This window comes from Macaca thibetana, chromosome 4 (assembly GCF_024542745.1).
Source record: "Macaca thibetana thibetana isolate TM-01 chromosome 4, ASM2454274v1, whole genome shotgun sequence".
NCBI lineage: Eukaryota > Metazoa > Chordata > Mammalia > Primates > Cercopithecidae > Macaca > Macaca thibetana.
Window position 1 is genome coordinate 86,694,548 of NC_065581.1, and position 24,416 is coordinate 86,718,963.

General features: G+C 38.5%; 1 protein-coding gene across 2 annotated transcripts in view; it reads right to left on the bottom strand.

Annotated features, from left to right (window-relative positions):
- The window catches only part of MDN1 (midasin AAA ATPase 1), a 186,687-nt gene that overhangs the window by 56,446 nt on the left and 105,825 nt on the right, over nt 1-24,416 (bottom strand). For both annotated transcript variants that reach the window (XM_050789524.1, XM_050789523.1), the window contains exons 39-59: nt 24,233-24,340; nt 23,680-23,868; nt 20,546-20,635; nt 20,177-20,440; nt 19,771-20,032; nt 18,070-18,229; nt 17,085-17,201; nt 15,967-16,175; nt 14,885-15,033; nt 14,315-14,526; nt 13,776-13,996; nt 12,420-12,533; nt 10,271-10,403; nt 9,138-9,253; nt 7,849-7,982; nt 3,671-3,828; nt 3,325-3,445; nt 2,098-2,308; nt 1,512-1,743; nt 1,073-1,199; nt 343-513 (exon numbers count right to left, since the gene is read on the bottom strand). In XM_050789524.1, coding sequence (XP_050645481.1) covers nt 343-513; nt 1,073-1,199; nt 1,512-1,743; nt 2,098-2,308; nt 3,325-3,445; nt 3,671-3,828; nt 7,849-7,982; nt 9,138-9,253; nt 10,271-10,403; nt 12,420-12,533; nt 13,776-13,996; nt 14,315-14,526; nt 14,885-15,033; nt 15,967-16,175; nt 17,085-17,201; nt 18,070-18,229; nt 19,771-20,032; nt 20,177-20,440; nt 20,546-20,635; nt 23,680-23,868; nt 24,233-24,340 — 3,498 coding nt within the window. The remainder of the gene's footprint in view (nt 1-342; nt 514-1,072; nt 1,200-1,511; nt 1,744-2,097; nt 2,309-3,324; nt 3,446-3,670; nt 3,829-7,848; nt 7,983-9,137; nt 9,254-10,270; nt 10,404-12,419; nt 12,534-13,775; nt 13,997-14,314; nt 14,527-14,884; nt 15,034-15,966; nt 16,176-17,084; nt 17,202-18,069; nt 18,230-19,770; nt 20,033-20,176; nt 20,441-20,545; nt 20,636-23,679; nt 23,869-24,232; nt 24,341-24,416) is intronic.

Here is a 24,416-nt window from a genome sequence, read left to right on the forward strand (position 1 = left end):
TATAAACAGAAGGATATAGAGCAGAGTGGATATTTCTAGTGAATTATATATTATATATACATATATCTGTACTGTTTAAATGTTTTTACAGAGGGAAAATGTTTTAATTTGAAAAAATACAGACTTTTTCAATAAAACCTTTTTTGACTTATCTCAGAATTTCACAAATTATTTAACACGGTATACTTTTACTGACAGTACACTTATTTAACATCCTGCAGAAAATAAAGTGTTGTAATCAACTATTTAGTTACTACTCTATGCTAGGAATAAATGTTTATTGATAGATCCATTCAGAAACTCTTTTGCCACTATCAAACATTTTTTATTAGACCAACAAACCTTCAATGTGGAGTCCAAAGCAGACTTGGGTGCCTCCCTCTGCTGCATACCAGGCAAAGGGTTCCACATTAGCCAGTACTCTGGATTTGTGGTCACAGTACTGTTCCAGAAAGACATAAACATGGAATTAAATAACTCGGACCACAAAGATGTAATTTCTTCAGGAGACACCTAGAAATAAAGGAATAATTAGGTGAGAGAGAATATTTGAGAAAGACTCCATAAATCAAGTTATTAGGTCCTCTTTCTTCTAAGATCCATCTAAAACTATCATAAGTTTAAAAATAATAATCCACATTTTCTGTTTCTCTGCCATCCTGGTCATCTTGGTCAAGGAATGTGACATGTTTACAGTTTTATTTAAAGCTGTACTAATGAAATTCTATTAACCAGAGTGTACCAGTATTCACATTCAATTTATTAGGGAGGAAGAGTAGAAAATACTCTCACAATATATTTTTGAGCAATTGGGAAATTTTAAGAAGCAAATATTTTCATCTCAGTTAAATGGAAACCAAATGAATACTCCTGTGATAAGAGTTGTAATATACCCTCATAATTACTACGAAAGAATATTTAAAATTCTTCCCTTTAAGAGGCAATTCAAAAAAACCTGAGGTTTCCAACATGGAATTTTGAGAATAAATAAAATGTTGTGCAACCAGTTTGTCACAGAAAATCTAATCAACTCATAGTGTAAAGGAGGCTTATGTCTCGTTGTGATTTTTACCTTCTGATGATGCAGCAAGGACCACAGATCTCGAAGCTCTTGAGGTGCAACTGGTGTGTGATAAAGACAAAATGAGATGAGATGACTTATCTCCTCATTTATCTGGGGTTGTTGATTTTTGCTGCATCTGTTCCAAAAATAAAGAGGGAGAGGGTGGAGTATGGACTATGAATGAACTGCTGGAAAGCTGCTACATTAGGGAAAGTGTAACATAAAACTTACAGTACATTTATCTAAAAATGAACAACTCTACTGATAAACTTCCCAGTGACTTTTAAAGTAGAATCAAAACTAGCAAAAAACCTTCAATAAATTTTGGCTTTCCAAAATGGCAAATCACTTCCCTCTGCTTCAGCAACCATCCCCATCAAGTCTGTGGTTTGTTTATGGGTATAGGATACACAGAATAATCAAGAAAAAAAGTTCCCGCATGGTTTACCTTCTGAGACAAGCTTGTGCCATAAAATCAGCTGTCACTTTGTACTGCCACAGCATAGCCAGGTACTCCATTGCAGGCCACAATTGAACACTCCTGGTGAGGTGGATTACAGAGGTCAAGTCTGGATGGGACAGGGAGGAAGCTTCACCACGCTTCTTCTCCAGAAAACCAAGTGAGAGTCCTTTGGCTTTCAGTTCTAAACAGTGAGCATGCACAAAATTCTTCAACTCATCTGGACAAAGAGACAAATGTTGTATTACAGCACAGTGGTCAAGAGTACAGCCTCTAGATTCTCAACAACCTGCTAGGTGACTGCAAGCTTAACTTCAGCTAACCAGAGTTAAGTTCCTTAACCTGAGCTTTGAGATTCTCATCTGTGAAATGGTATTAATACCCATATGATTCTACTGATGGAATTAAAAATATATGTGAAGTGTAGACCTATGCCTGACACTTATTTAAAGGTATATATACTTTACCCCTCACATTACCCAGAAAAGAAAAATCTAAGGGAAAACTTATTAGCTACCAGCAAGAGGATATTTTCAGAGCATCTGTCAGCTAGCCAAGTGCTAGAATATTTTACCTAGGTTGACATCTTCCAAAATATTAGCTCTGAGGATCAATCCCCAGGCTTGCAAGAGACTTTTCTTTAATGTCCATTGAGAAGCAACCACTTGGAGACGATTAAGGTCTTCCTGCCATCCATTCTCCCCAAGGGCAGGCATCTGCTCCCTGATGGCAAGGACTTTGTTAAGGACCTTCAGTTGTGAAAAACACTCCACCACCAGCTTGTCCTGAAACAACAAAACCCACAAGAGCATACTATAGAACACAAATGTGGTTTTCTTTAGTAGCCTATACAGGTCTCAGAATAAACTTATGATATATTCTTAATGTTTCCAGAAAACAAAGGACTTGTTTATTCCTGTTGCTGTCAAGAGATTTTACAGTAGTAATAAAGTTAACTGTCTACCCAGCCTTAAGGGTCTCAGGAATAAGTAAGATGATAATATGTAGCAAATTACTAAACAGGATTCATGGGATAGAGCCTGCCCTCTTGTTATCTGCAGGTTCCGCATCAATTCAACCAATCGTGGGTCAAAAATATTCAGGGGGAGGCGGGGTGCAGTGGTTCACGTCTGTAATCCCAGCACTCTGGGAGGCCAAGGCGCGCCGATCAGGAGGTCAGGAGATCAAGACCATCCTGACTACCATCTTGACTAACACGGTGAAACCCCATCTCTACTAAAAAAAAATACAAAAAATTAGCCAGTCGTGGTGGCGGGTGCCTGTGGTCCCAGCTACTCGGAAGGCTGAGGCAGGAGAGTGGCGTGAACCTGGGAGGCGGAGCATGCAGTGAGCCGAGATCGCGCCACTGCACTACAGCCTGGGCAGCAGAGCGAGACTCCGTCTCAAAAAAAAAACATTCAGGGGGAAAAATGGATGGTTGCGTCTGTACTGAACACGTAAGGACTTTTTTATCTTGTCATTATTACCTAAGCAATCCAGTATAATCACTATTTACACAGCATTTATATTGTATGAGGTACTGTAATTCAGAGATAATATAAAGTGTACATAAGTTATATACACACGCAACGCCATTTTATATAAGATTCTTGGGCTTTCCTGGATGTCTGTATCCAAGGAGAATCCTGGAACCAATCACCCGCAGATGCCAAGGGAAAACTGTAAGAGTTAGGCTTTGAAGACAAGGATTAATCTTATACAGGGTCAGTTCCCAAGTTCCAGAAGGACTTCAGAAGAAGTAGTCAATTTCTTTTTATTTACTAAATGCTTCCAGGTATACCTTAAAAGGAAACGGTCGTCCCAGGAACTTCTGCAACTTCTTTACACCAACGAAGCCACCAGTCTGGCTCCCCAGACAATTATGAATATGTTCTGAGACAGTCTGAACTTCTTTGTAGTATCTAAAGGAGAACAAGGGCAGAGGGGAAATAAAGAAAGGGGGAAATGCTAGACAGTAAGAGAAGCCATTAATATTTTCCTTCTTTTTTTTTTTAATTGTACATTTACCAATATGCCAAGGGAATAAACCAAAATAAAGCAAGAAGAAGCAGTTTTGGTTCCAAATCTTATCCTTAACATCATCTGTCTGTAATCATTGACATTATTACTCTAAATATGAATCTTACTTGTCTTCATAATTCGTCAGAAGTTGGGGGATCTGGTGGACCAGATGTTTTAAAACCCAGTGCCAATGGAGTGCAAGGAGGGCCAGACCTGGGGCATCTACTTTTACTGTGTCGGCTACAGTCCAAAACCGGTCCCGCCACCGCAGAGAACCTAAGATCTAAAAACAAAGTCTCTTAGATAAGATGGCATGAGGAAAGACTAAAAAAAGAAGAAAATATAAAAACAAAGTGAACCAAGACTGCTCAGCAGCATCTCCTGGGAAAAGACACACAACACAGACTATAACTGCTAATCAATGCTCAACTTGCATACACGAAAAGTCTAAGACTGGACTAGAATATATGTAGGAACATTAAGGCAGACAGAGGAGGCTAAAATCTTTTCTGTTAGTATTTATGCTTAGTTATAGCATAAGTTATTAGACAAAATGGAATTGTTGGGTCAAAGTATAGGTCATTTTACAAGAAACTACTAACTGTATTCCAAAGCAGCTGTACCATTTTGTACTCTGACCAGAAGTGTAGAAGAGTTTCAGTTGTTCCATTTCTTTGCCAATACTTGCTGTTAATGATTTTAACTTTAGTTTTAATTTTAATTATATTCTGGTGGATGGTACACCTCACTGTGGTTTCAAGTTACATTTCTTTGATAACTGATGACATTGCAATTTTTAAACTTCTTACTGGTCATTCATATAACTTGCAAGAAGATACTCTATTCAGATGTCTTGCTCATTTTAAAAACTGGGTTGTATTATAGCTAGTTTATGGAATTTATGTGTTTTGTTAGCAGTTTTTCCCAGTATATTCATTTCCTCACAGTATGGTCATAAAGGTATCTATGAAGAATAGAAGTTTTAAATTTTGATGAAATCAATTTTATCAATTTTTTTTTTTTCATTTAGAAAGAATCCTAAAAACTCTTGGCCTATACTTAGATTGTAAAGATCTTCTTCTATGTTTTCTTTTAGCCAGTTCATAGTGTCAGTTCTATTTTTAAAGGTTTCATCCATGTTGAGGTAACTACATATAATGTGAGGTAGGGGTAAATGCTTTTTTTTAAGACTGCATCTTGCTCCATTGCCCAGGCTGGAGCGCAGTGGCACAATCTCAGCTCACTGCAATCTCCGCCTCCCAGGTTCAAGTCATTCTCCTGCCTCAGTCACCCAAGTAGCTGGGATTACAGGTGCCTGCCACCATACCCAGCTAATTTTTTTGTATTTTTAGTAGAGACGGGGTTTCACCATGTTAGCCAGCCTGGTCTCGAACTCCTGACCTCAGGTGATCCACCCACCTTGGCCTCCCAAAGTACTTGGGATTACAGACATGAGCCGCCGTGCCCAACCAGGCTCATTTTACTTTATATGAACATCTAATTCTTCCGCCACCCTTTACTGAATGGACCATTTTTTGCCATTAAATTACCTTTGCATATTTAACAAAAACACAAAACAAAAATAACTGACCATGTGTGGGAAGGGGGGTGGGGTCTATCTGTGAATCCTCTATTTTGTTTTATTGGTCTAAATGTCTATCCTTAGACAATACCATATGGTTTTGTTTAATACAGGGTTGCACTGCAAATCAGGTAATATGAGTCTCCAACATGGCTCTTTGAATAATGTAGTTTTACAGTAACATTGTTTCTAGATTAGTGATTTCCTACAGTGGTTCCACGAAGTCAAAACTATTTTCATAACATCATGCTATTTGTCATTTTCACTATGATGACATTTACACTAATGGTACAAAAAAAGAAGGACTGACAGGCAAATTATGACTATCTGACAGACACTGCATTGAAAATCAATGATGTGAACCTGTCACTTCAAGAAAAACAATTGAGAGGCCAGGCGCAGTGGTTCACGCCTGTAATGCTAGCATTTTAGGAGGCTGAGGCAGGCCAATCATCTGAGGTAAGGAGATCCAGACTAGCCTGGTCAACATGGTGAAACCCTATCTCCACTAAAAATACAAAAAATTAGCTGAGTGTGGTGGCACGAGCCTGTAATCCCAGCTACTCAGGAGGCTGAAGCAGGCGAATCACTTGAAACCAGCAGGCGGAGGTCACAGTGAGCCAAGATAGCACCACTGCACTCCAGCCTGGGCAAGAGTGAAACTCCGTTTCAAAAAAGCGATTGAGAATATGTGTTGCCATGATAAAATCTGAGCTTTTAAGCAAAACTTAGCATTCTGGAAAACTGGCCGGGAACGGTGGATCACGCCTATAATCCAAGCATTTACGGAGGCTGACGCAGGTAGATCACCTGAGGTCAGGAGTTCAAGACCAGCCTGATCAACATGGTGAAGCCCCGTCTTCACTAAAAATACAGAAACTACCCAGATGTGGTGGTGCGTGTCTGTAGTCCCAGCTACTCGGGAGGCTGAGGCAGGAGAATCGCTTGAACCTAAGAGGCAGAGGTGGGCAATGAGCTGAGATCATGCCATTGCATTCCAGCATGGGGGACAGAGCAAGACTCTGTCTCAAAAAAAAAAAAAAAAAAAAAAAAAAATCTGGAAAACAGAGTTTGACGACTTCCTGGTAACGATTTTTCTGATGAGATTTGTGATTTTTCACAAGCATGACTTTTTATTTATTTATATTGAAGAATGAAATGTGCCAACTCAGTGAACAAATTTTCCAAGTTACCAATGCACACGCTATAAACTAATGCAGGGTCAAAGTCCATCCAAGGTGCAAACTAGGCCAATGATTTTTCTTTTTTTTTTTTTAGACAGAGTATTGCTCTGTCCCCCAGGCTGGAGTGCAATGCACGATCTCGAGTCACTGCAACCTCTGCCTCCTGGGTTCAAGCAATTCTCCTGCCTCCCGAGTAGCTGGGACTACAGGTGCCCGCCACCATGCCTGGCTAATTTTTTGTATTTTTAGTAGAGACGGGGTTTCACCATGTTAGCCAGAATGGTCTCAATCTCCTGACCTCGTGATTTGCCTGCCTCAGCCTCCCAAAGTGCTGGGGCTACAGGTGTGAGCCACCGCACCTGGCCGTGGACAGTGAATTTTAACACAAGAAGTTCACTGATTATTTGCTCAGATTCTCCATTGCTAATAACCCTTACAAAACTATTTGTCGTTTTTGGTGAGCCATCAAATAAAAATATTTGAAATTATATGAAATGGTTACTAAAATACTCCTCCCCTTTCCAACCTCCTAACTATAGGAGGCCAGTTTTTCTTCATAAACTTTATCCCAAACATCATACTATAAGAATCCATCTTCTCACAAGCCAGACATACAGAGACTTGCAGGAATGTAAAACAGTTCCACGTTTCTCAATTTTTATTTTAGAAACTGCTATTTTTTATTGAAAATAAGTTATTCATATTAACATGAAATTCTTTGCTACTGTATTTTGAAGCAAATTTATGGGTTTTTAAATATTTTTCAGATTTAGTTCTTAATATGTAAAAACTGACAGATGTAACATCTTTGAGGTTTCTGAGAACCTTTAAGAGTACAGAGGCAGAGATCAAAAAGTTTAAGACTGGCTGATCTACTTTACTAGACTTACTAGAATAATCTGGATTAAAAACTCCATGTAACCCACATGTAACAATAATGTCTAAGAGGACTTAAGTGGATTAAAAAATAACTGTTACAATCTAACACAGGTGAACAAATAAAAAACTGTAGTAGATCCATGCAATGGAATACTACTCAGCAATAAAGAGGAATGAACGACTGATACATGAAACCACATGGATGCATCTCCAAATCACAATGCTGCGTGAAAGATAAACAAAAACGTATATATACTGCATAATTCCACCTATAGAAAATAAAACTGATCCACAGTAACAGAGAGCAGATCAACAGCTACCTGGTTGTGGGTGGGAGCAGGAAAGAAGAAAATACAAAAAGGGAATGAGGAAACTTTTTGGGGTAATGGATATGTTCATCATCTTGACTGTGATAATGGTTTCACAGGTGTATACATGTCAAAACTTACACATTTTAAATACATGCTGTTTATAATATGTAAATTATACCCTGATAGATTTTAAATATGTGTATAGGTATATTTAAAACTGTTAAGAATAAATTTATTAAATAACATTGGGCATATATCAACACTGAACTTAGTCTTAGCCCTAAGAATCTTTATACCAAGAAACATAAATTTTGTTGTTTAAAATAAAACAAGGTGCAGTTCCTTACCTCATATACAATGGCATCAGACACCATTCCCTGGGAAGACTGTACCCAGAGCAGGACTAGTGCATCACAAAGTTCAAAAAAAGCAGCAAGATTGACCACAATTTCATGGGGCAGAGTGTGATAGCTCTCTGGATCTGAGAGTCAACATAAATGAGAACATTTCATCAGATTTAAAATAATCTCTAGACATTTTCCAAATAAATTGTAATCTACAACTTAAATGTTATTCCCAGTACAAAGGTCAATTTTGAAAGAGCAAAAGCAAATTCTTTGCCTACTACAGGTTGTGTGTCTCTTATCTGAAATGCTAAGAATCAGAAGTCTTTCAGATTTTGAATTTTTTTTTTTTTTTTGATTTTGGAATCTTTGCATATACATAATGAGGTATCTTGGGGATATACATAGTCCAAACTTTCTATTTTACAATATTTTTAATAATTTTATGCATGAAATAAAGTTTGGACTGTATTTTGACCATGGCTCATCATATGAGGTCAGGTATAAAATTTTCCATTTGTGGCATCACGTCAGTGCTCAAAAAGTTCCCAATTTTGGAGCATTTCAGATTTCAAAATTTTCATATTAGGGATGTTCAATCTGTATTATTAAACTTGGCAAATGAGGCATGTATACCTACAGATGTAAATAATGTCTCACTGAAAAATGCAGATTATAAAGAAAAAAATGTATATTTTATACAAGTATTTAAGTATAAAATGAAAACTAAGTACTTATCTTTAGATGCATAGTTAACACCAATAGATATGAGAAAATATAAATAAAACTATTACTAACACTAGCTGATGTAAATATCAACTTTTTCAATTTTTATACTTTAATAGTTTCAATTTTTTCCAACAAGCACAACTATCTTTTCAATTAACAAAAAATAAAGATGGGAGAAATGCTCCCTTCTATAATAAATGCTTATGAATATGTACTTTTTCAGCCGACAGACCTAGTTTTAAAGTGGCTCTGTTACTTGCTAAAGATGTGACCTTGAGCATCTCCATGTCTCCCTGTCCTCACTAATAACATGGGGACGTATATCACAGGTGGCTATAAAAAGTAAATGAGATCAAGGACACATAAAAAGCATTTAGCTAAGCACCTGGCACAAAGTAAGTGCTGAGTAAATGTTAGCCATTACTATTGAGTAAGGGGACATGTTTAAAATCAGGTCAACAGATTAAAAGGAACCAGTAAACAACAGCAGCTGCTGAATATGCCTCAACTTCAGCAACATTATGCAATAAGATACTTAATTAGAGAACACAAAAGGTTCTTACCTTGATGGAATTCAAAGGACATTCTCAAAACACTATCTCTTAGCTTTTTGCTACCAACGGAAACCAAATTTGCTTCAGTAAAAACCCGTTTTTCCCGATCAAGATATATGATTGTCCTAGAATGAGATTCAAAAAACATAACAAATAGTTATCGGTTAATAACATTTTCAATCATATCCTCTATTTGCTGGCACACTTGGAACATCAGGGTCCTTCACCCTGCCATTCCTCTCCTGCATCTGCAAATCTTGGACTAAAGAGATGGGAGATGAAAGTGGCAACTACTAAGGTGAAAGGAAAGAAAATCGATGGATGGAGAAAGTTGGGTCTAGGCAGACTGCCAGGCCTTGGTCTGCCACGATCTGACAAACTGCACTGTGAACTCTTCAAAGTGGCCATGGTAGAAATGGAGGAGTTGGGGGAGTAGCGGAGTAGGGGCTGGTAGCTTGCAAGGCAACCTCTGAGGTACACACTATACTTGTGGATTCACTTTGAAAATTACGTAAATTCATATGTGAGTGTGTACATAAGTATGGAGGTGTTATTATGTCTCCAACATTTGAGGACAGGAAATGATGTGGACAGAGAGATGGCTGAGGAAGAGACAAGTAAAAACAAGTAGGTGAAAATGGGAGGAGCTGCTAGGAATTAAACAAAAACCAGGCTGGGCACAGTGGCTCACACCTATAATCCCGGCACTTTGGGAGAATGAGGCAGGTGGATCACTTGAGCTCAGAAGACCAGTCTGGGCAACATGGCAAAACCTTGTCTCTACAAAAAAGTACAAAAATTAGCCAGGTGTGGTGGTGATGTGTACCTGTAGTCCCAGCTACTTGGGAGGCTGAGGTGGGAGGATGGCTTAAGCCCAGGAGGCAGAAGTTGCAGTGATCCAAGATTATGCCACTGCACTCCAGCCTCAGTGACAGAGCTAGACCCTAACTCAAAAGCAAAACAAAAACAGAAAACAGTAGAAATATGATTATCATACGATAAAGGCAATCATGTCCAACACCCCACAACTTCTCAGGTTCACAAAATTCAACACACATAAGCTATTTGACAGATTCTTAGGAAAGGTATAATCTGAGAAGCCAGTGAGGCAAACAGTGCCCAGAGCAGCAGGTTTCACTTACTTGTTTGCAGCTGATTCTAAAAGGGCAAAGAGCTGGTCAGGCTGGTCCGTTTGTGGGTCAAAGTCCATCAAATTTCTAATCATGTCCAGAGCCTGCATATTCCATCGGGGGTCCAGAGGGATCACAAATTCATCTAGTTTAAAAACAGAACAAAACAAAAATCAGAAATATTGGAGGTAAATTCCTTGCCTGGGAAGTTTCAGTTGAATATTTTTATTGCTTTACTTTGAGCACATTGAATCCTGATGGGGAAGAGGTTGAACCAGTAAACACCATGAGTTTCATCCCATAATACTAGAACAGCAGGGTTTAATAGCTTTTACACTCTTTCTTTTCCAAATGCAAAGTATCTGTATGTACTGAAAGTTCATCCCAATGCAGGATATAAAGGTAATCCCTACTAGAACACAACATTCCAACCAATGAATTCACTTCCTGATATCACACTAATCCACGGGCTAAATTACACAGTGGTCACCATTAGCTTAAAAAAAAAATTACGTACATGGCAGAAAATGAATGAATACACCTGTTTTCATTAAGAAAACAAGGCAATTTTTTAAAACTTAAAAACAATTTCTCTATAATCAGAGTGTGCCTGCTGCTGTGGCTGCTGCTGCCCCACAATCCTCTGGCTCACATCTGACACAACTTCTGTGAAGCATCAGGAGGAGACTGACACTCTCCAGAAGTTGTGAAAACCCAAGGAAGGGAGGCAAGACACAAAAAGGGTAATATTAAGTTGAAGGTGGCTGTCAGGACGGTTCAGTGGAGCACTTTAAGTTTTAAAAGCATCCACCATATAGTAGACTACCCAGACTACCCAGAACATACTGTGAACAGCAGGTACATTAAGGAGGGAACCCATATTCCAACGCTCAGTAAGATAAAAAGCTTACAAAACAGAAAAGGACAGTTAGAGTTAATGTGTTCCAACAGACAAGTGATGCCTGCTGAAAATGAAAGCTGCTACTGTAGAACTGTGTTTGTAAAAGTTACAATCCTCTCATAGTGGAAAGCCATGACTTAGTTCAGCCACAACTTGACTAGCAAAATATTTTTCTCTATTGTTTGATTTCTTCCCATTCACTCCATGATCTTTAGTGCACATAAAGGAATTATTTAACACAAAAGCATCATGTATATTTTTTTCTAAACCAAATGGCCAGTGGTATATTTTGATCATCATCAAATGAAGATGGAGGTAGAAAATTTTAAATCTGGTGTTGTGAAAATGCCCATTTTCCTAATTAATGCTTGTGTCAATCAAGTTAATATTACACTGTTCTAGGAAATGTTTATTCTCTCACTCGTTATTTTAAAAAGATAAATCTTGAATACTTCCTTTGATCAGATATCTTAGATGTCTATTTCTGTCATCACTATGGTTTTATAACTTTGTCATCAAAGCTTTCTCAGAGACACAGTCTGGCTCTGTTGCCCAGGCTAGAATGCAGTCAGTGGCACTATCACAGCTCACTGCAGCCTCAAACTCCTGGACTTAAGCAATCCTCCTATTTCAACTTCCCAAGTAGCTGGACCACAGGTACAAGCCACCGCATCTATCATTAAAGTTTTATATTTTCTTAAATTAAACGACCCTGTTTAACTTTCCTTTAAGTCAAATATCTCATGGTTTGAAACTCTTCCTACTAACAATACTGATAGACAACACAAAGTTAAGGGTGGAAGGGACCTCAGAGAAATAAGAGCTTAATTCCCCTAGTTTCTAAACACAGGCAGAAACAGTAAATGATGAGCCAAAAATCTACCAAGCCAGTTTGTGGCAGAGTTGGTACCATGGCCCAGTGTTCCAACTCCTAGATTCTTTTCACTCCATGGCGTATCATCAGCCTCCTTCAGAAGCTGGAAGATAAATGGATAGTTTCAGGCCAGGCATGGTGGCTCCAGCACTTTGGGAGGCCAAAGCAAGACGATCATTGGAGGCCAGGGCAACTTAGTGAGACCCTGTCCCATTGGGGGGTGGGGAAAAAGGTAGTTTCAAAAAAAAAAAAAAAAGAGGGAAAATTTGCTTCTGCATATCATGAGTCTTCTAAAAACTACTGTTATGTTGAGACCTCTTTTCCCCATAAACTCAAAAGATAAGTTTCCAAAACAGTGCTGAGAGCTAGAAATCAAAAGCGCATACCTGTCGTATTTGGTTGTAATATTTTGAAAACATTACTGACTGCACCTGAGAGGGAATGTGAGTAAAAATTCCTGAGAGATGCAGCACTGGCTTCCAAATGAATCTGTATGGACTCTGTGGAGGAAGGAGAAACCAGTGTTAGACTCTAAGGCAGTGCTATCCAACTGAACATTCTGCAGTGATGAAAATGTTCTACAGCTGCATAGAATAACCACTAGTTATATATGAGGACTTGAAATGTGGCCAGTGCAACTAAAGGACTGGATTTTTGATTTTTTTAAATCTACATTTACATTTTAGTCGCTCTCTGTGGCTGGCTAGTGGCTATCATATAGGACAACAGAGACAAAAATATTTATAAAAATTCTCTACACATATTTAGACAGATGACCACATGTGTTACAAAATATTATAAATATCCATTGGTTTATCGACAAATTCTCACGAAGTAGAAAGGCTCATGTAAACTCAATTACTTAATCTCCACCAACAAATTCCATGTTCCGTACTTTACAATTCAAGCAATGTTGTTATTGTTGCTTTGTCCTCTCTTAAAATGAAAGAACTACAAAGAAAGTACAGGTAGCTCTCCATATCTGAGGGTTCCACATCTGTGGAATTCAACCAACTACAGATCAAAAATATTCAAAAATTAAAAAAAAAAAAACAAAAAATAAAAATACAACAAAAATAATATAAATTTTGAAACAACATACTACAACTATTTACATAGCATTTACATTGTATTAGGTATTATAAGTAATCCAGAGATGATTTAATGCATACAGGGGGATGTGTGTAGGGTATATGAAAATACTATCCCATTTCATATAGGGGGCCTTAGCGTCCACGTATGTTGGTGTCCCTGGGTGGGTGGGGGAGGGAGAGTCCTTGTATCAATCCCCCACAGATACCAAGGGACAACTCCAAGTGGGACAACATGGAGCACTGGAACTAAAATAGGATTAGAATCTTATATACTTTTAGAAGAAATGCATTTATCAAAACTAATACCTTTCCCAGATAGAATGGTTCTGCAGCAGCAGTACAGCACAAAAAGCAGATGTTTAAAACTAAAAAGTAAAATAATACAGTATGCTTTCCTTTTGAATTTGTTAGGAAGGTGAATATGTCCTGAAATGCTAAGGATAACATGGAAACAAAAGTTTATCTTGTGACACATCTATAGGCAGACTTGCTCCTCAACAGTAATGCTAGGCCACAAATTTCTTCCTAGGAGTTCTCCCAACTGTAATTTTAACAGTGTAGTCACAGATTAACACAGCTGCTGAGGCACTTAAATAGCATAAATGTATATAAATCACATCACTGGACAAATTAAGCTGTTCTACTCACCAAGCCCCTGCGGTATATTCTTGGCTAAATGATAAAGCCATTTAACTCTGAGCATCCAATCCTGGTTGGTTGCTCTTTCTATGAGCAATTTAACAGCCATGGCCAAAACATCTGGTTCATCGATCCAGTAAGTATTCACTTCGACTGCATTGAATTTCAGGTTCTCAGGGCTGGAGGACTGCATAATTTTCTCTAAGTCTTGCAAGGTAAGAGGCTGACTCCTGAAATTCATTTAAATGAACAAACTCAGTACTAGAATAACCTTTTATTTCACATTCCAAATAACTGAGAAAACCCCTTTCACAAATATTGGATCAAAGGTAAGAGAGAAAAGGTGAGTCTCCCACAGAGGAAGAAAGGTAAAACACACCTAATAAATAATAAATAGTGAGCGATATCACAATGAACAATAAAACTATGACAGCTGCATAATAAATGGTCACAGAATGCTCCAGTTAAATATATTGTGTCCTGACCATTTCCAGCAAAAACAAAAACCAGCCAAGAAACCAGAGACACAAGCTGAAGGCTCCACTGACCTTGTCCAGCTGCTGGTTTTCATGCTCATCCTGTTGAGACAATATGCTAAGATCTGTCCATCACTTCGGACTGTGGACAGGTGAGAATCTTCAGTAGCAAAGAGAGCTGAGGGCACAGAATCTGGCCACAGTCCCATGCCAAGAATGGAGTCTCCCCAGGTTTCATGTGCTCGCAGAGAAGAAACATGTTTCTCCAGTAAAGCCTGTACAAGCTGGCAGGAGACAAAAACACAATACAGTGGTACCAACATAAAAGTGATATTCGCCAAAAAACAGCTAAGTAATAATACTCCATGTGACTACCTCACAACAACCTGTAATATACTCTTCAATGAAAAACACAAGTTAAATTCTACTTTTCCTGATGACATGTAAGTTTCAAAAAAAAAAAAAAAAGGAATATTTATAGTCAAGCTATTTTCCAGAGAAGTACCTGGATACCAGATCTCTATTAAAGCAAACTGTGGTGGTCAACTCTCTCAGGTCACTGGGTTGCCACCTTTAAAATTTCCTTGTACTGAATAATGTACGGTATTACAACTTAGAAACATTCTGCAATACTTCTAGTACCTTCCGGTTTGCTGGTGAATGCTGGGAACAGACATATACTTCCCAGCATGCTTCAGAAAAGGCTCTGTCTAAACTCAGCCCTCGCTGCAGGTACTGGACAATTAGTATGGCTGTCCGGATTAGAGTTGATACAGAAGATGTTGGAGAACCTATTAAAAAAAAATGCCATCTATAAACAATAGTCTTTAAAATCTCCAATGAAAATGGATAAATTCTGTCCTATCAAACCTCCTTCCACTCAGCCCCACCCAAATACTTACTTTACAAAACCTTCTAATCTAAGTAGACTCTAGAGCCCCCCAGGGCACAATGGACCTGTAGGAACCTTTGTATTCCTATCTCCCCTGTTTCTCTCTGGCTGTTTGCAGTTTATTATGGAGGACTCATTTATAGATGTGATAAAGCCTGGTCACATATATCCTTAATCTAATGCTGACACACAATGAAGGTGGCAAGTTGAGTGTAACCTCATAAAAGACCATGGGATTTGAAATCCAACAGACCTATTTGCAAATTCCAGCTGTTATTATTAACTGATAAATTACTCAAACTCTGAGTCTTTTCTCGAAAATGAAAACATATGCCTTGCAGAACTAATGTAAAGATTAAATAAACAATCTGCATGGTACCTAACACAGAGTAGTTAACCAACAAGCAATACTCCATTTATTATCTCGCTCCTTTTTGTGTAATTGAATATTTAGAAAAAGTAACACCTGTCTGCTTTAAATAACTCAGTTTCCTCTTTATTCCAACTTCAAGAGGCTGTTGATGACCCTGGAGGAATGATGGGCAAACTTCATAAACCTCAGTGCGTAAAGCAGAATTACTCAAGGGTTAGCCTCTGCTTACTCGCATCAGAATGACATAGGAAGCGAATTTCAGATACTGATTTCTGTGCCTCGCCCTGCCCTGCTAAACCCAACCTCTTGGGGTGTCTAGAAATCCACATTTTTAACAAGTTTTCCTGATAATTTCTGTATACATTAAATGTAAGAAATCTTTGACTAGCAGTCCAATGGAATAACATAAATTTCTTGAAGACTAAAACTTTGCAAAGGCCCAAAAGTCAAGCACCTCACCTACAACAGTGCTCCGGGTCTGTGTGTGTAGAGCCAAGAGGATGTCACATACACTGTTCCCCACCAATCCAAGGCTGTGCAGCAGAACTTTCAAATCCAGGTTGTCTGGGGTGCTCACATCCCCTTCCCCTGAAATGTAGATTTCGAGTCCACGATTCCTCATAGCTCGGGATATATCTCCATGAACAGGATCCATCGAGAGGAAAAGTCTAGAAAAATAGCAATTCAAAGAAAAAAACTATTTTAAATCCCAGTGCAACCAAAGGTGTAGCTCAGCATAAGTCAGTGAGGGCAAATCCTACGTGGCTCATTGTCAAAGAATTCACATCAAGGATCTTTTATTTCCAGTATGCATCAATATAGCAAAAGATTTTCTCTAAAACTACTTTCCTAAGGAACTGTGTATGATATATATCCAGTGTACCTTTAGTATTGAGAACTCTAAAAATTTAACCTTCAGATATTCCCCAAAGTAGGCTGTACTAATTCATTATTTTAACTCAACCTATAGACGGCAGAACAGGAAGCAAGTGTAGTCTCCTGAAACAACTGGCTTCATATATTGAATGCCCATCAACATCTTCATCTAGTTATCTGACACTTCTCATTTATGTCTGAAAGTAAACAGCTGATTCCCTGTAGACCCTCCCCAAATTAAACCTGCTCCTTTATCAATGAATGGCAACCCTTTCTCAATGAATGTCAACCCCATTTACCCAGTTACTCAAGCCAAAAACATAGGTGTCATCCTTGATTCTTCTTTTCTCAACCCACATGTCCATCAGCAAATCAACTCATCGGACCACCCTCATCTAAGCCACTGTGATGTGTTGCCTAAATTACTGCAAAAGGATTGTGACTGGTATCTCTGCTTCCCACCTTTGTCACCAATGCAAGGCAAGGACCTTGCTCCTCTTGTTTATGCTATGTTCCCACAGCCCAGCAGTGCCTGGCAAATAGTAAAGCCTCAGTAAGCATTTGTTAAGTGAATTAATAAATGGGTGAACTTCCCCATGATTCAGTTTATAAATAAAATATAGAAGCAAGTCCTACTGAACATCTACCTCTGCTACTGAGGCTATTAGATTCTGAGGCAGAAATATAAGAGATATAAATACCTGAAATTGGGATTTGGTGTTATCGTGGGAGTGGATCCATCTATCATTCCTCTCTCACTAATAGTGAGGACACCTCCAGGTTCAAGCAAAGCATTCAAACGATCCAACACTGATGGGCTGCAGAGACAGAATTCAGATGGTGGATAGGTTAACATGCTGCGTTGACTCTTCTTTCCTTCCATGCACGGGGCTCCAAATGCTTTTGACTCACATTTCCTTTTGGCACAATCACTCACCCAGATACAATAGTGATCTCTCCAAAGTAGATTCCCCATTGATTTCCCTTCTCACTTCCCTAGGCACATACCCCAGGGCCTTATACACAGTAAAACATAAGATATTTTTGAATAAATGAAATTAAAGATAATGATAAGTTCCTTGCACTACAACCTTTTCACTTTTTCCTTTCCTGCCCCCCTTCCCTCCACATTATCAAATCCATTTAAGGTGGCTGGATTTCAATTTGTAACATTCAGATAAATGCTCCATGAAGAAATAGCCATCATCTAACTTGTAGTAGCTTCTATGTTAACTGTATATGTACAATAGTTTCACACTTGTCCTTTGCCTTACTGTAAGATCAAGAATGATACGTGGTTGAATCGCTGTGTCACTGGTGGCCATTTAATAAATGCCTGCCCTATGTCAGACCCTGCATTAGAAAACACTGCACTGAAGAAACCCTAACAAAAGACTTCTGATATTAAAAGGCCTAACTCAAAGGACATTGCCAGAAGTAATCCAATTTTGTTAGCCTTTGGTTCAGCTCAAAATTATCATACAGAGCTGAAATCTTACAGCTATCTGATGACAAACTACAACTGTTCACCATAGGGAGAAGTCTACAGACTATGGCTGAGGGTGCCTACATAATTAAGAAAAATAGTAGCTTCAAAATACCAGCACTTCTATCTGGGTTTCTACTTTGACAAGCATATCCCAAATTTCAAGCTGGACCACTGATGATTAGGCGTAAGGTTCTTACTTGCAGAAGTTAACATTGTCCATCAGAAGCCAGTCTCCAGACTTTAGGGCCTGAACCAACATGCTGTCAACCCATTCAAATGTGCCATGGCTACGGCCACTGGCTGACTGTGTAAGCTTCACACCAAAGCTTCGGAACTCTTCAACAAGTTTGGCAAACTCTGAAATATCACAGGGAAGAATCACCATCCACAGCACTTAACTTCAAACCAAGAATTAAGTTTATGAAAAGGAAGCTTGATACTTCTAGCCGAGGTTTTTAAGATTTCATAATAGAATAAATAGAAGAATGTTTTGCTTCTGTTTATACACAGATAAGAAAGTTAAGTTTAAGACAGAAAATACTTCTTAATGGTTCTCTGTATTAATAGCCAATCAGGGTTGACTATAGGGTGATAGAGGTGGCAAATGATTTTTCTGTATTATGGTTTCTCAAATGGCAAAAGGAGGATGTTTCCCACCTATCAGTGCATTTATACTAAATGAAAGTGCTATAACTTCACACAGTGCAAACTGCGCTTCCTTTATAATGAGCATATCATATGATTATAGTAATAACTGGTAATTACTAGACAAATGCTTTATAGTTTATATAGCCCTTCCCTGGAAAATTGTCAAATGATCTTTTTGGTTAGAAACTGTTTTATGACTATTTTTCATATCACAAGGTAATACACATTGGATTTCTACTTCGAACGATGAGGGAGTAACAAGGTTTAGACTTAATATACCATAGCCCAACCACTTGCTAACTGTAAAACTGTAGGCAAGTACCTACACTCACATGAACACTCACATCCTCATCTATTAGATGTAGATAATCCTTCCTATAATGCAGTGTTGTCACGGTGATTAAAAGTACATATATTCAGTATAGTGTTTACAACAGAAATTCTTAACTCAATAATGAGTTTTACAATACCCATTTAAAAATACATGACACATGACTCCATCAGATATCTTTTATGATTAGAGTGAATGAGTAAAGGATTTCAAGTTCAAATGGCAGGCTTAAAGTGAGAAATGACGGATCAACAATGAAGGAAGTAAATGAGTGGTCCACCGCCACAGATAAACGTTTGCTGGCCTAGAAGTGGGATGTCTGATTTCTTCAGCCATAAGGAATCAACACTTTGTAATCAGTTACAAGCAGGCTTTGGAAATAAAGAAAGACAAGCATAGTGACAGACACAACCTATGGGCCTTTAGGTTGAATCCTCCCTAAGAGCATGCTCACCACCACTCTGAAAGTGGCACGACAAAATCAGAGAAGTTTCCATGTTAATTGAATGGCATACAGAATGATGTATTTCCTCCATCTCCACACAAATGAATAAACACATCCTATGAATTCAGACTCCTATTCTTCAGTTTAAAATGCTCTATTTCCTGAGAAATTATGAGTAAAAAAATAGCCAATAACAATAAAAGTTTTACATGCTGTTTTATCATTATAGGTGATTACACACAAAATAAACCACAAAGCATGGTAACCAATTTTTTTTCCAATTTGATTTTTCATGATCAACTATTCTGAATACTTTACCTCAGCTTCATTTTACTTTCTGGGCCAAACTTTCCCACAAGTTCTGATCGTTAATAAGTATTAAATTAATACAAAACGTTTGTAAATCTGTTACGTGTAAATGGACACAATATAAGCAATGATAAATGCCTGATACAGAGATCCAAATATACATACCTGCCTTCGAGTATGAGTTGATTTTATTGTTGAGTCGCTGCATAAGCAATAACACTGCTTCCAGTTTGTTGACAATCTCCATCGTGATAGCTTTACCACCTTCTCCAAGACACTTAGGCTTGTATGTCAGAAGGAAATGACTCCAGGCTCGCAGCACTACTTCTGCATCATCAGCACTGATAAGGAGGCTATCCCTTAACAGTGCCCTTACAGTAGCCTCCACCTTCTCTAGCAGCTGCCTCCAAGGTCGTATAAGATCAACCTGTAATTTCCAGAGGACACGAACTCATCATAGGGTCAGAGAATACCCTATGGTCAGAGTTGGTCACCACCAACTCAGAACACCCTCAGTCAGATCACGGGGTTTATTACGCTTTGCCAAAAAATATGAAGGCAGACTGGTTACCTGCTCAAATCCACCCAGCAGCTCAGTAGTATCCATTGCACTGTTCATAGCCATGATCTTTAATGTGTGGCCAGTAAGGTGTGCCAGAAGCTGGACCAGGCTGGTCTTGCCCACAGAGGCTGGTCCGACCAGGATGACCATCCAGCTCATTTGCACACACTTCATGATTGACTCCAGGGGCTGGAATGACTGGTGCAGGAGCAACAGGGGATGGCGGGACGGGTGAGGAACACAGCTCCCACGGGAAAGGACCGAGTAGCCCAACTGAAAAGACATGCCAGTGAGATTTCATAAGCGTGCCTGGTAGTGGGAGCAGAAGAAACCATTAAAAAAAAGTCAAAGGATAAAGGATTATTCTAGTCTCCTTACCTGAACATCATAGGGAGTGATACGAAATAGTCTGGTTCCCATGTATGGGTTGGAATTTGAACCAAACACATCCTTGAATACAGCAATGACCTAAAGGAAGAATACAATGCAATAAAAACACAAATCACTCCACCTAATTCTTAGGCAAACTTGCTAGAAAACAAGCACAGTGATAAGAGTCACCATTCTAAAAACACTGGCCACAATTCCCTTATCCTTTTGAATTTTCTCTTATAAAAAGGATCGAATGCATTTATTTAATTCTTTGGAATGAAAGTAAATTTGAGATTGAGAACATAGCAGTCATATTCCAAACTATCTGAGATTCCAGTGAGAATGCACCATAAATTAAACTGAAGCCATGGACGCTGTAATATCGAAATCTAGAGACAAAAAAGACCTGTTTGCTTTCATCATTGAAGATACTACCTAAAAAGAAGATAGAACGGTAATACAAAGATTATAAAGAAAAACGACCACTCAATAACCATCTCCTATGTACCAAATACTGTATTAAGTACTTTGGTAGATTATTTCTGATCTTTATACCCATGCAAAATAGTTATCATGTCCATTTTATATAGATAACAGCACTCACAAGAGTTATAGAATTTGCCCATGGTTAGTGACCAATTTTAAATCTAAGCTAGTCAGCCTCCAAAAACATGTTATACCTCCAAACATTTATGTAGATACGAAAACCAAATTTATTCCTCTAACCAATTATTTACATTGTTATCCTTTCGTTAGCAGTAATGCTATTAGAAAATGTTCCGTTAACTCTCTTTGATTTTGGATCTCTAAAAAATCTAAGAGTAATGGTGGAGGGGGATAGAGGTATATAAAAAACCTTAATTTAGCCCATAAAAGTAGGGAAAATTAGAGCCAGAAAAAAAAAAAGCATACAAAATAGTATTTCTAAAAAGCATCAATACTCATATAATTGAATACTGCAATGAAGTTAGAAAATAAAAATAATATAGATAAAATAATAATCAGTGTCAAACAATGGACTGTGAGACTAAAAGCAGCATAGGAAAGTGTTCCTGTCACCTACCTATGAGTCCAGGTGATATATGACCTCATGTTCCACACTAAAGCACATAACCTCCAACCCCTGATGTTCTACAAGAGGATTAAAATTACAAATATTGCTACTGGGGAGGCTGAGGTAGGAGAATCACTTGAATCGAGGTTACAGTGAGCCAAGATCACGCCATTGTACTCTAGCCTGGGTGACAGACCAAGACTCTGTCTCAAAAAAAATTCCCAATCTAGCTTTTCAGTTTAGCTTTATAAAATCAAAATTCAATTCAACTGGACTCTTCTAGCTTTTACAGACTTTATCCTTCTATGATATTATTTTTCTTGACCTTGTCTCCCCCGCTAGAAAACACCTATAAGGTCCATTACAATAACCGTGAATCGGAAGAGTGATGGAAAACTTCCACATACCACAGTGACCCAGCACCTGACGAATCATTCATTCAACAACTGGCACATGTTTTGGTCATAATATACTATAATAAGTGGATGAAGAAATTAAAATACTAGCTGATTATGTGAATTATATATCAATAAAGCTATTAAAAACTACTAAGACTTTCTCCTAATCGAATGATTGAAAGTCACCTACATATGATAAATGAGTTATGTGTAATTAGTTTCTGAATACCACACTAAAGAAGATCTGGGTGGCTGGGAACAGTGGCTCACTCCACTTGTAATCACAGCACTTTGGGAGACTGAGGCAGCAAGATTGCTTGAGCCCAGGAGTATGAGACCAGCCTGGATAACACGGCAAGACCACATCTCTATTAAAAGTAAAAACAAACTAGCCAGGCCATGGTGGCATGTGCCTATAGTCCCAGCTTATCAGTGGGCTGGGGTGGAAGGATCCCTTGAGCCTAGGAGGTCTAGGCTCCATTGAGCCGGCATTGTGCCACTGCATTCCAGCCTAGACAACAAATTGAGACCCTGCCTCAAAAAAATAAGAACAAACAGAATGGGTAGCAGAATGAAAGGGCTGTGAAAGTCATGTGTGCTGTGGGCCAGCCACATCTTCACATTTCAACAAGGAGGTTACCGCTTCTAGTGCAGGCATCTATGTATCTATTCCTTTATTTTCAAACAGTGAAGTTTACTAGAAGGAAACAGCAGACAAACTGGAGAGGGCCTAAACTGGAAAGCTAGCTCTGCTACCTGTGACACTCCATAACTTTCAGCCTTGGATCTTCACCTGTAAGATGCCACGACAGCACCTCCTGCCTACAGCTATTGTGCGCATTCAGCGAGACAGAATTTTAAATACCATAAACTAAAATGCACACATTATTACAATTCCTTACAGTGGGAATTCTAGTTTTACAAACAGGTATTTTTATTTTTATTTTCACTTAAATGCAGAATATTCTCCCTTCACATGATTACACTTTCTAGATAAAATGCTTTGTAATTTGACATTTATTTAAAAACAAAACAAAACAGAAAACCTTCCTCTTCTACTGAGTATCGCCTGTCTGCCTCCTCCTGCTTCTCACCTTGGTGCTTGTAAAGATGATGAAGACTTAGTTCTTTATTACTGGAGGGCAATATTGCTTTAAGGTTTGTGATCATGGGGATTTGGATAGATAAGCAAATTATGTCCTCTAAAGCAAGCTACTCTATATAGTGAGACTCCAAGGTAGGAGAACGTTTAGTCTGTTCTTTTAACTTTTAAATTTTAAAGCAGCTTTAACAGGCTTGCTAGCTGGGCGTGGCGGCTCACGCCTGTAATCCCAGCACTTTGGGAGGCTGAGGCGGGTGGATCACCTGAGTTCAGGAGTAGAGACCTGCCTGACCAACATGATGAAACCCCATTTCTACTAAATATAAAAAAATTAGCTGGACCTGGTGGCTCATGCCTGTAATCCCAGCTACTTGGGAGGCTAAGGCAGGAGGATCACTCGAACCTGGGAGGCAAAGTTGCAGCAAGCCAAGATTGCACCATTGCACTCCAGCCTGGGCAACAAGAGTGAAACTCAGTCTCAAAAAAAAAAAAAAAGGCTTGCTATTAGTGTGAGTATGTCCTTTCTCACCCACAGGAAATCAACTTTCAGATGGAAAGAAATACAAATACCAAGTGTGAAACTCACCTTTTTTTTGTCTTCTTCGGTTCTCATTCTTTCACCATAGACCAAAAACACATGCTGACCAGGATCGTAACACCCAGGGGACTGGTCAACCAGCATCAACTGACACCAGCGGAAAAGATCCCGGAGGTTGAATTCCCAGGGTCCTCCTTTTTGCCCCCACTTCTTCTCAACAGTCACTTCATGATCAATCTAGAAAGAAAACATCCTGATTGGGAAACATGCCCTGCTTGCTACTAGGCACTGCATTAAGCACTAGGAATGTACTACAAAAGCATACATAATCTGAAACAAAAATTAACAGGCTTGATTCAGATGCCTCTTTCTCAAGACTTCCAAATGCCTGGCATATCCTCTAAGCATTAACACTGGTAGTCACAATACAGAAATGAATTACTGGATGCCTCCACTATGTAGTGTGCCTTCCACTAGAAACCTGTAGAATTCAAAGTAATTTTAGTTAGAGATCCTGATAATTTGGTAGAACCCTATGTTGAAAAAATGCTTGTTCAAATACAGTCAGAAAAAAAAGAAACCAATACAGGTAGGTACTTACTTGGTTATTGAAAGCAACCATTTTCTTAACAATATTTTTCTCAATGGCTGGAAACAAAGTACTGGCAATGAATTCCATGTCAATTACTGTAAGAGGATCAACGAAGACCTAGAAATCCAAAAATAACATGAAGAAATGCCTCTGTTTCTCTTTAACACTAGAAATAACTCCATGTCTTATTATG